We start from the raw sequence: 12,216 nt of genomic DNA, 5'->3' as shown, positions 1-12,216 counted from the left end.
CTGACACTAAGGAAGATCCAATTTCCAGAAAAGGTGTCTGGCCATGACGGCCTACCTCAGGGATGGGTCTTTCCACAAGAAGAAACACGAGCTGGGAGTCAGGAGACCTGGGATCCAGGGGGGTGTCCTGAGATCGCGCTGGGCCCCTGTCCACTCCTGGGAGACAGTAAGACACTACAATGTCTGAGGGCTGGTCCAGCTCTGAATTCCAAGAACTGGAGGGGAGAACCTCCTGGAAGTCTTCGTCTCTCTCTTGTTGGAGCCCCCTCAACCTCCCAGCCTATTTCAGTCCCCAGCCCTGCCACCTTCCTCTTCTTATTGTGTCTCCTGCCACCTTGAAGCCTCTCACGACCCAATGCTGAGTGTGGCAGAGTCTGGGGCCTTTCAGCTGCCACGGAGACACCACCCACACCCGCCCCAGCTGCTTGTCTCCCTCTGCTACCATTTGGGGGTCCCAGGGCCCAACCTTGACACATTCCTTCCTCAGAGCTGACCTGGTCCTTTTTTACCACAGAATCTGTGTTCCTCTGATTTGTCTCAAAGGACACAGGAAATAGTCTCTTCCCATCTCCGGAGTCTCACATTCTGGGAGAGGGAAGGGGAGGGGAGGGTCCAGGTTCTGGGCTGAATCATAATTTGTCCCCTAGAGAGATGAAAGGTCACAGAGAGATTTAGGCCCTAGGAAGTGGGGTGGGGGGGTGCTCAGTAAAGGGGATGGGGCCTCACCAAAGAAGGGGCTCAGAGGAATAGAAGAGGGCCTGGGCATTCAGCTCTTTCCAGGCCATTTGACCCTACCAACAGAGAGCCTTTTTCTCCACTCTTGCCACTAAACAAATAATTGTTAAAGGAACAGAACCGTCATAAAGTACACGCCCGTTCCTCTCCTCACTCTGTGCCCATCTGTCTTTATCGCCACTGGGACAGCCATGACCACCCAGGCACCAGGGCTGAGTCATTAGCCTTCAACCTGTACAGCTGGCCCCTGGCGTGAAGTCCCCTCACCCCCACCATCAGCTTGGCAGGTGGAGGTAGGAGGCTGGAGTCGTCAGGAGGGGAGATGAGGCAGGGCAGAGGGTCCTAAATTGAGGGAGGAGCCATTGGGGTGTGAGGGTAGACAAACACCCACCCTCATCTGGGTGGAGGAGACTCAGCCTGGGCCCTCCCCTTCCCCTTCCAGTCTGTGGGTGTCTTTAAAACTTCCCAGGGGACAACAGTTCTGGGAAGGGTGCAGCAGAGGCAAAGGGCTTGCATGGGGGGTGGGCTGAGGTGAGCATGGCCCGGCACAGACCTGCCTGGGACCGCGGGATGTGGCCAGGCCAGGGAAGGCAGGTTGCAGAGCAAGGTGCCAAGGTTAAGGATTTCTGAGGGTTTAACCTCCCGGGAGGCCCCAGTGTTCAGTGAGAGATGTGGGCTCAGTCAAGGTTGATCTGCCCAAGCCCCGCCTCTCCTCTGCTGACCAGGGACCACTGAGACCAGAGGCCCTCCCTTACAAGAGGTTTCCAGTCTCTCAGATTCTCCCTCTGTAGTGAGAGTTTTACCCAGCAGCTAAACTGATGCACCTGAAAGCAAACCTGACCTTTACTTTCCCCAACTCAAGTCCTTCCTGGTGCTCCCACTGCCCTCAGGATCATGCCCAGCTCCTCAGGGCTCTCTCCAGCCTCGCTCCAAGCCGTCCAGACACACTAACCTTCTTGCAGTTGGGCCATCCGGCAGACACATGTTCTTTCTTTCCTCTGAGCCTCTACACATGCAGTTCCATCTGCTTGCACATCCCTTCCTGCCTGCCTTGACCCAACTCAGCATCACCTCCTCCAGGAAGCCTTCTTTGATACTAATTCCATGGGGAACAGTTGTGAGAGATGCATGGGAGGTGATTCACTCATTGAATGGGGGAAGTGAGGAAGAGGGAGGTAGCTGGGACAGTTTGTGGACAAGCCACAAGGGACCCAGGGGATGGTTGTGCCACTTTTTGGTGGTGGAGAGAATAAATTCAGGTTGGGACTGGGTGCCTTTGACAACCTCGGGACATCCAGGGCAGGCTTACAGGAGGACTTTGGGTATCTGGGGTCTGGAGCTCATAGAGTTGGGGCTGGAGAGTCATGGAGCCATGAGCACAGAGGAGGGAGTTTTGTGCAGAAAAGAAGAAAGGCTTCATCAGGTTCCTGGGGTGTGGGGTAGAGGGCAAAGCCAAGGCAGCCAGCCCCTGGTTGGGGCAGGGTTGGGGGAAGAGGGGTGTCAGGGGTCAGAGAGATGAAACTACAGCCTTTACTGACCAGCAACGGAGGGACCAGCGCCACCTTGTGGTTGCCTAGTAACCAGACGGTGGGAGGCCAAGTGGCTGGGTGGGTTCAACAAGAGGGGATTGGCTGAGGGTCACCTGCCTCCAGGTGGCCTGGCCCCTGCCTCCATGAAGACCCCGCCTTTATCAATTTAGTCTCCAGGACCATGGCTGCATTGCCCTCCTGCCACCCTAGATTCCTATTCCTTCCTGGGGTGATTGGCACAGTTGGACAGGGCAGAGCTGGGGCCTAGCACTCCCGGAGCCTAATAGCCCAGCGTGTGAGGGCTAGAAGGTGGGACACACCACTGGGTCTTGTAGATTTTGAACCAAGAGGCCAGGAGTGAATGGATCCAGTTCAGAATGTGGCGTGAACTTTACCAAGAAGCTCAACCTCTTAGTCCTCAATTTCTCTAGAGGCCGTGACCTCCTAATCAGGAGGCTTGTAGGCCACCTCCTCTCTTTTCCTCATCTGGCCTTTGCTTGGCTCCCCTTAGTGACCCCACATGCACACACTGGAGTCCCAGCCTCCCAAGGCTTCTCTTCTCTTCAGGCCAGGCAGTTCCTACAAACACAATTAAGTGGAGGCAGCGTGAAGGATGAGGAACCCAGGACAATTAATCCTCAGGGAGTGACAGTTGGTGAAAAATCAGGCACTTAATTCAGCAGGAAGAGCTAGAGGCGGGTTGTGGGGGTAGGGTGGTATGTGTAGTGAGGGCAGAGAGAGACTCATTCTTCCTACATCACCTACCCCCACCCGCTGCCCCTCCATCACACCTACACCCATTCATACCAATCCCGTTGGAAACTCACATCCCCTCAGGTCTTTAGGAAGGTTCAAACACACCAGCCAGTTAGGAGTATGGGCTCTGGTGCCAATTGCCTGGGTTCAAATCCTGACTCTACCACTTATTAACCATGGGATCTTGGATAGGTTCCTAACTCCCAGTGCCTTAGTGTCTCTGCCTGAAAATGGAAATGATGATAATATTTAATTCATAGGATTGTTGGGAATTCTGAGTCAATCTCTATGAGTTGCTTGGATGGTGCATGGCACATAGGGAATGGAGGGTACTTTAGTTACGACGATTACCTCTGGAGTCCTCCCTCCTGTGCTTAGTGCTGAAAGTTGCTCTAGAATGTTCCCCCCCCCTTCTTTTAATTAAAGTATGGTTGACATGCAGTGTAACACTAGTTTCAGGTGTATAGAATGGCTTTCCTGAGGATTGAGTTGGTTAGGGTTCTCCTCTTCCCCACACTCTTTCTCCCTGGGAGGCTCAGAGAGGTAGGCCACTTGCCCAAGGTTAAGTAGTGGCCACAGCAGGATTTAAAAGAGGCAGCCTTTTAAAGTAAAGCTCTGAGCCCTTGCTTTACTTGCCCTGGGGGACCTGCACGGGGCCCCAGGGTACTTTCACATACCCACCAGCAAAGAGGCACCAGAGGCCAGACTGTGGCTGCCTGCCTCTTCCACATGACAGGTCAGGGTTCCTATCTCTTTTATTTGTGTCCTCCTCATGTCCGCCCTATGGCCGGTCAGCTTGTCTAGATCCTTGCAGATGTGCAGAGTCCAGCCTGCTGTGTATCCCCAGGTTGGGGCCTGCACCTTTTTGATCCAGGGACTGAGAGGTAGGATCACATACATCCTCTTTTCAGAGAGGCTGTGATCTCCCGGAAGCGGTTGGGCTGCAATGGACTGGGCCCCTCGGACCTGCTGGGGAAGCCGTTGGCCAGACTGATGGCCCCACTGGCTCCTGATACCCAAGGTAAGGACTGGGAACTGGGCAGGGGCAGGGAGGGACCGTGCCCCTGCTCCCCAGATCCCATCTGTCTTCTATCCCTGTCTTCATCTCTCTGTCTCCTTTTTCCTCTTGCTCTGTGTCTTCGGCAATCCCCTCATCTAATTCTCTCTCTATTGTGCTACTAACTTCTCTGAGCCTCGATTTTCTGATCTATAAAATGGGGATGAGAGAACCTACCTTGAGGGGGTGTTTTGAGGAGGAGCAAATGAGATAACGCATGTTAAAGGCCGGGCACATACTAGGGCTCAGTGGCCAGTGGCCGCAGTGGTCACGTGCTTGTGTCTCATGCTAGATGGGCTGTGTTGTTGTCATGCTTTCTCTGTCACTGTCTCTATTTTTCTTTCTCTTCCTCTCCACACCCCCTGTCCGCCATGTCTCTCTGCCTCGTGTCTCAGTCTCTCTAGGTCTGTGTCCTCTGTCTCGATGTGGAAAGTGCACAAGACTGGGAGTCAGGAGACCTGACTTGCTGTGTGATCTTGGGCAAGTCACTTCCCCTTTCTGGACCTCAGTTTCCCAATCTGTAAAATAGGGGTGCTCAGCCTTACCTGCCTCCTGCTCTCTCAGGGTTGCTGGGGGTGGTCACAGGAGAGTTGTAACATGAGGGGGCTTCCTTCCATGCAGGGGACATTGCTGTGGTTGTTCTGTTGCCGCCTCAGGACCCCCCATCTCTCTGGGTCTCTGGGTCTTTCTGTGTCTCTGTCCCGGCCTCTCTGTCTGTGTCTTTGTCTCCCCCACCCTGGGGCTTGGCTCCATATCTCTGAGCCTCATTGGCCCCACAGGACCACCTCATTGCCCTCTCCCCCTCAGTGCTGGTCATGCCGCTGGTGGACAAGGAGGCTGGGGCTGTGGCAGCCGTCATCTTGGTAAGAACAGTGTGGGGTGGGATGGGGGAGTGGAGACCAAGGGAGGGATAGCGGATGGAGCCTGTCTAGGTGTGTGTGTGTGTGTGTGTGTGTGTGTGTGTGTGTGTGTTACAGCAAGCTGGGCTGGAGTTGAGGAAATGGGGTCTAGGAGGAGTCTGGCTTCTCCCACACCCCAGCACTCTGCCCTACCTTGAATGGGCAGGACGCAGTCACTGGCCCAGTCAGCAACTTCCAGAGACATGTGCAAGTCCCTTTTGCACTTCTCAGCCCCATGGAGCTGTTGGTGCAACCCTGACCTTACTTCCTCTTTGGCATCCTCCCGGCTGGGTTGGGGGCCAAGAGCTTTGTCCACAGAGGGCCTGAAAGACACTGAGGAATGATGGATGGACATGGCCCTGACAAGTAGAGATAGTATGAGAAGTTCAGTCAGATTCCGGTGGCCAGAGCTCAAGAGCAGGAGGGGGGGAGGCCCACCCGGAGGGTCTGCCTGGGAAGGCATCCAGCCCCATGGCTGACCAGGGCGGGCTTCCTGGAGAGGGAGATGGAGGGGGAAGGGGCTTTTGTGGGAAGTGGGGATGCCAGGCCTGGGCAGGGGGGCGGGGTTGGGGGGGTGCAGTCAGGCAGAGAACCCAGGCCGAGACGCCCCCTGCCCTCTGCTGCCCCCTGGCGGAGCTCATCGGGTTTCTGCTCCACCGGCAGGGTTTGGCTGACCCTGGTGGGGCTGGTTCAGCCTCTCTTTCCTGCTCTCCCATACGGGAGGTGGGCATTCAAAATCATTGTCCTGTCCTAGAAACCGAGGTTTAGCGCCCCCAAATCGCCACTATTGGGGGTCCGCTTCCACCGCACCACCTCAATAAGGCACAGACTAGGGGGCGTGGGCAGATGAAGAGTGGGTCCTCCTGAGCCCGTGGGACTCCTCCAGAGCTCATTAAAACGGAATTAAAGGTTTCTGAGGCGCCTGACCTTTCCTGAGCTGCTGGCGGGGGAGGGCGGTGGGAGTGGGGGGGCGGCCGCGGTGGGGGGCAGGAGAGGAGAGGAAGGAAGGAGTGCTTGGCTTGGTCTCCTAGAAGCCCCATCTGCCTGACTGAGGGAGCTGCCGGCCCCTCGGTTTCTCCGGCAAGCTGCTCCCCCACCCCCAGCTTCTGTTCCCGCAGGGGATGGATCTGCTGTTGGCACAGAGTTCTCAGCACCGCTTCCCTCCCTCTTTTGGTCCCAATCTGTGCCAGAGCTGGTGGCTTGGAAGAGGACCAGGGCCAGGGGCAATGTGCAGCGGTGGGCAGCGGGAGGTGGTGGTAATTCGTTCCCCACTTCTGTGGAGGGAGAAGAGTCTGGGGGTCCCTGAGAAGGATCTCCTATGGAGGGGCTGGGTCAGAAGGGCAGCAACTCCAGCAAGAGGAGGACATTTGGAGTTTGCTCATCTTGCGGGCAGGAGGATGGCTGCCATGACCACTGCTCACCTTGGCTCAGGTTGAGCTGGGAGTCCAGGCTTCTGCTTTCTCCTGGGGGGGGGGGCGGGGAGGGGGAAGGCCAGTGTGTATGTGTGTGTTGTGTGCTGGGGAGGCAGAGGGGCCACATTAAATTTAATTCACCCTAGCAAAAACCCTGCTCTAGGTATCCCAGCTGGGTGTAGGGAGGGTGGCAGAAAGAGGAGTGAGACCCATTTCTGCCTTCTAGAAGCTCAGTCTGGGGGAAGGCAGGTACAGCCTCAGGCTACAACTGGCCAAATGGAATAAATGCTGCCAGCAGGTGCTCCAGGGGTAGAGGCTGGGGCAACAAGGGGTGCCTCGTGGTCAAGGCAGCATTTGAGTGGGGCTTTGGGGAGTAGGGGGGAGGTTGACAGGCAGAGAAGACTAGAAAGGGTATCCTAAGAGGAGGGAACAGCATGAGCCGAGGCAGGGTGGGGAGCAGGGTGGTTGGAAAAAGAGCTCGATCCAGGTGAGGCTGAGGTGTGGAGTGTGTGCTGTTGAGCAAGATGTTACCTGGGGCTTTGGCTGTTAGGAGGAGTTCCTGACAACTGTCTGCCCACCTCCTCAAATACCCTGGGCAGTGAAGAGTTTGTGGTTTTTTTAGGAGCTCTTGACAGGTGTTTAGATTATTCACAGTCCACCTCTACTCCAAGCCTGTGCCTTCCAACTCAGGTAGAAATGAACTTCCCCAGGACACCCCTCTCCCCGACACATACACATCTGATGTGGATCTCACGTCCTTCGAGAGGCAGCCCAGGCAGCCACAGCCCTCCTAACTGCTACCAGATCCTCAGGGCAGAGGGTACAAAGGGTAAAAGGAGTGCCACAAGGCAGATATTTTGGGAGGGCTGACTCACCAGCTACTTCCTCCACAAGCCCCATTCCCCTCTAGGAGTCTTTGTTTGCTCTTGGTATCCATTTACCCGTCCTTCCAGCTGTCCTTCCATCCACCCATCCATGCATCCATCAATGGAAGACATATTTCTTTTTTTTTTTTAATTTTTTTTTTAATGTTTATTTTATTATTTTTGAGACAGAGAGAGACAGAGCCTGAACGGGGGAGGGGCAGAGAGAGAGGGAGACACAGAATCGGAAGCAGGCTCCAGGCTCTGAGCCATCAGCCCAGAGCCTGACGTGGGGCTCAAACTCACGGACCGGACCGCGAGATCGTGACCTGAGCCGAAGTCGGACGCTTAACCGACTGAGCCACCCAGGCGCCCCTGGAAGACATATTTCTTGAGCACCGCCAGGCATTGTGTGCTATAGGTGCTGCAAACAGCAGTGACTGACCCCTGCTTTCACAGACCGTACAGTCTGGAGGGGTTGGGAGACAGACCTCAAACAAGTGAGCGAAATAAGGATAGAATTAGAAATGATGGCGAATGCTAGCAAGGAAACAGGGAGCCCTGCAATATTGGAGCCTGATGGAGAAACGGTCAATGGAGGGCTCTCTGAGGAATATGCCAGCCAGGTGCCGGGCTGCCTGGCTGAGTGCTGGGCCTCTGCACCCTGTAGTTCAAGGTGCTTTGATTGCAGATTCTTCGTGTGGAAAGAGTCTTTAGCTCTGTTTTTCAGTTCTGGGATAATAAGTCCCAGGAGTGGGCGGCCCTTGGTCTCTAGCATTTGATGCGTGATTTATGCCCATTCTTCTCTTCAGCTGTGCCAGTCACACCAGCTCCTTACGTGAGGATGAGGTGTTCGTGCAATTAGCCATGTTGAACTTCGTGTGGGTGAGGGTTATAGGGGCTGTGCTGGGCTCTCAACCCTCTCCACAGCCCCAGTGCCCACTCCTGAGTGTTCCGCTGGACCCCAGACACATTCCCTAACTAACAAGAAAGAGTAGTTTGCAAGTGTGTGTTCCTGTTGGTGAGCAAAAAGCCACGTGTGGATGTTGGTGATTGTGTGTTTGCAAGTGGGGGGCCAGAAGTGTGTGCGTGGCTCTTGGGTGTGTGGACCCAAGTATCCTGTGTACAGGTGCGCATGTGCACGTATGGATGGTGTAGATGCTGTGAATGTGCGTGTGCGGATGTCTTTGAGTCTGGGACTGTACTCTGTGTGCGCATGTGTGCACACACGCCTGAGTATCTCCATGGCAAAGCGAGTGTATGGGCAGTGCGGAGGGTTTTCATGAGACTGTGTATGTGGGCTTGTGCACATGCTGGGTGGGGATGGGCTGAGGCAGCCCAGGAGCGTGTGCTGGGTGGGTGGGGTCCAGTGGGTGGGGGTGGGCTCTGCGATTCCTTCCTTTTCTCCAGCCCTCCTGAAGCTCTCCTTCAGTCTACCAGCTCTGTATTGATTGGCACCAGGCTGTATTGCCAACCCAGGAACTAGTTGTGCCCACAGCCCTGCGGTGGGGTGGGGGGGTCCCAGTCTTCCCTTTTCCTGAGAAATGGGTCAAGGCAGAAGGACAAAAAGGATAGCACAGTAAAATACCAACATGTTTATGTAAGCATACACAAATGAATCATGCCCTCAGTCTCTTTCAACTCCCTGTCCTATGGGAGTCATAGATGGCACTTCATCCAGAGCTTAGCCTTCAATACCATTTTTGGTCCACAGATGCTAAAGTCTGCCCCATGGGTCCCCAGTACAATTAAGCTAAAGTCCAATTCCTTAGGCTTGCATTCAAGACTCTTCCCCCTGCAGCACCATGGACCCCACCCCGGCCCTGGTCCTCATATCCCCAGCCCACCTACCAGCCAGGACTGCCAGGACAGCCCCTGCCTGCAGTGTCCCCCCCTCTTCAGGCCCCACATTTCCTCCTCATACTTCAGTGCCAGTTCTGGAAGCCTCCCAGATGCCCTCCCCCTCTGAGTTCCCACAAGCCTTCGGTTCTCACCCACACAGTCTGCCCTCTCCTACTTCCTCAGGTATGAGGTTCTGCACCCCTCCAATTGTATCCCCCACTCCGCCCCGCCCCGCCAGACTGTGAGCTTTCTGAGAACCTGCTGGGCTCCTCCTCCATCTGCTCCAGGCAGGGTACCTAGAGCAGAGGCAAGGCGGGCAGGGGCTGCCGAGTGGGGAGCTGAGGATGAAGGAGGGACCCCATGCAGGCACTGTGGGGAGCCCTGCAGGTGGTGAGCTGCCCTGAGTCAGCGCAGGAAGCTGGTGACAAGGTGGGGAGCCTGGCTGGCAGGGCCTGCAATGGGGCCCCAGACTACCACCTCTCTCTCTCTCTCTCTCTCTCTCTCTCTCACTCTCTCTCTCTCTCATTGTCTCTCTGTCTCTGTCTCTCATTTTTCTTACAAACTGCCCAAACAGGGGTGGCGGGAAGGGCCTTCACAGAGATAAGATGGGCTGAGGATATTCCTGGTGACTGACACAGGGAAGTTGGAGAGGGACAGGCTGGTGGAGGTTGGGGGATGGGAGGGGTGAGAGTGGATCCAAAGAGGGGAAGGTATAGGCAGAGGAGGGGAGGGAGTAGGTGGTGCTGTCCCAACTCTGCCACTTCCTGCCGTGTAACCTTGGCCAAGGCAATTCCACCTTTCTGGGCCTTGCTTTATATGCAGGGTAGAAGCTTGCCTTGTGGGCTAGTGAGAGAATCACATGGAAGGCAAGCACTTTCTTTCTCCTTTCATTCATTCACCCATCTTCCTCTCAAGTTCTTTAGGCACAGCAGGTGCATCCTAAATGTTGAACCTCTTCCCTTACTTCAGACTTTGGGGTGGCTCAAACCCCAACTCAGAAAAGGTGGAGCTGGAGGCTGAGACTAATACCACTGATTCCATAATCAGGGCTTAAGGTTTCTATGGGCTGAGAGATGGAAGAGGGTCCAAGGTAACCCCCTTCCTCACTAAACACCTAGACTGTGTTGTTGATGGGACAGTGACTGAAAAGGCAGAGATCAGAAAAGTTCTATTTCTTTGGGTTAGCCCCAGAAGGCTTCCTGGAGGAAGGAGGAGCTATCTGCTTGGTCAGAAGGATGGGCTTCTCATTGAGGCCCACAGACTGGAGTGTGTATGTGTTGGTGGGGACAAGCGTGTGCTGGGCATGAGGAGGGCACTCTGGCAGAGACAGGAGGCTAGGGGAGGTCACAGCTGGTCCCCCTCTCATATTCCTCCAGGTGCACTGTGGCCAGCTGAGTGACAGTGAAGAGTGGAGCCTGCAAGCCGTGGAGAAGCATGTGAGTGAGGGTAGGGCTGAGGTAGGATGGGGGCTGCTGAAGGCCCTCATCATAGCCGGTGGGGAGATGATCTGGCCAGGGAGCTGGACAAGCAGTGCAGCATCTTTGGGCTGTATGACCTTGAGCAAGTCACTTAACCTCTCTGAACCTCAGTTTCACAACTGAAAATGAGGATAAGGATAGCACTGACCTGCTTATGGTACCGGTGAGATGAGGCAACACAAACACCTTGTCAATACTTAGGAAAGACCATGCCCTTCACGATAATGAGGCTCTTTCCTGGGATTTTACTCCCGTGAGTGCTAGAGACACTGAGAAATCTGACCCTGCCCTGTCTTGTAAGAGCCTGGGGGCAGGCGGGGGAGTCAACCCAGTACTTAGCTGTTCAAGGGCGGAAGGATGCTCCTGGGGCAGTGGGAGCCCACAGGCAGGGTGGAGCGCTGAGGGCTGCCTTGTTTGGGACCGGGATGGGGGTGGTGGGCTCGCCGGGAGGGAGAACGGTTTGAGCAAGGGCGAGGGTGCCAACGCGGTGTGTGCGGTGAGGGTGGGACGAGTGACTCGCTGACCGCCCTGCTCGTCCCAGGCTCTGGTGGCCCTGCGAAGGGTGCAGGCTCTGCAGCCCCGGGGGCCTGGCGCCGCCTCGGGAGCAGTCCGGAACCCCCCGGCGGGGGGTGGCGAACCCCCCGGCGGGGGTGGCGGGAGACCAGAAGGGCGGTGTGGCTCACACCGACCAGGACCAAAAGATCCTGCAGCTGTGCGGTAAGGACCCCGCCCAGCGGGTCTAACCTGGAAGGGAGGGGCCTCTTGGAGGGGGTGCGGTCTGGGTTGGGGAGCCAGGTGGCAACTGGAAGGGAGGTCCATGGGCTGGGTGGGCAGGTGGAGCACCTCTGGGGAAGTCTGTGAGCCTTCTCTCTGACCGGCGCGTCGCCACTGCAGGGGAACTCTACGACCTGGATGCCTCGTCCCTCCAGCTCAAAGTCCTCCAATACGTGAGTGCCCGTGCCTCTCCCCCTGTGATCCTCCAGGGACCTAGGTCCCAGTGAGCCCTCCTTCTCAATTCAGATTCCGACGCCCTGCCCCTCCTCTCTCCTCCTTCTACCTGAGGAGCCTCAGAGAGGCGAGAGCTGGGGAGTGGGGGGTGGCCCTAGATCCGCCGTCAGCCCCTCTCGGTCCCTGCATTTCAGCTGCAGCAGGAGACCCAGGCATCCCGCTGCTGCCTCCTGCTGGTGTCCGAGGATAATCTCCAGCTTTCCTGCAAGGTGAGGGCCCAGGTCCACTATGGGGCTGGGCGGGGGGGGGGGGGGGGGGGGGGGGGGGGGGGGGACTCAGGTCTCCGAGGGGAACAGCCTTGCCCACCCTTTAACTTCCCCCACCCCCACCCCCGCTCTGCCGCTCAGGTCATCGGAGATAAAGTGCTGGAGGAAGAAACCAGCTTTCCGGTGAGTCTTGCGACCGTCCTCTGTATTGGATTCTGTGGGAGCAGTTAAGGCCAGCTACGCACTCCAGGGATCTGCCCAGAGAGACTGGGGTCTCTACTAGAATCTCTTGGAATCTGATGGAATTATCTGGATCTTGGGATCTATTAAGAAATCTTATGAGAGGTCACGATCTTTCATGAACAGGATCCATTAGGAGTGCTCTCTTACAATCTATAGAAAGCTTACTTGGGGCCAGTTCACTTCTCTTG

General features: G+C 56.1%; 1 protein-coding gene across 1 annotated transcript in view; it reads left to right on the top strand.

The window, feature by feature from the left end:
- Positions 1-12,216, top strand: part of PDE2A (phosphodiesterase 2A) — a 94,587-nt gene that overhangs the window by 69,381 nt on the left and 12,990 nt on the right. Inside the window, 8 exon segments of the mRNA XM_019449706.2 lie at positions 3,932-4,041; positions 4,885-4,940; positions 10,470-10,529; positions 11,113-11,205; positions 11,207-11,288; positions 11,466-11,518; positions 11,714-11,788; positions 11,927-11,968. Of these exon segments, the coding sequence (XP_019305251.2) occupies positions 3,932-4,041; positions 4,885-4,940; positions 10,470-10,529; positions 11,113-11,205; positions 11,207-11,288; positions 11,466-11,518; positions 11,714-11,788; positions 11,927-11,968 (571 nt within the window).

Source organism: Panthera pardus, unplaced genomic scaffold (assembly GCF_024362965.1).
Source record: "Panthera pardus isolate Hobbes unplaced genomic scaffold, ASM2436296v1 HiC_scaffold_12, whole genome shotgun sequence".
NCBI lineage: Eukaryota > Metazoa > Chordata > Mammalia > Carnivora > Felidae > Panthera > Panthera pardus.
Note: the sequence above shows the minus strand (reverse complement) of the source record. Positions and strands in the feature narration are given on the sequence as shown.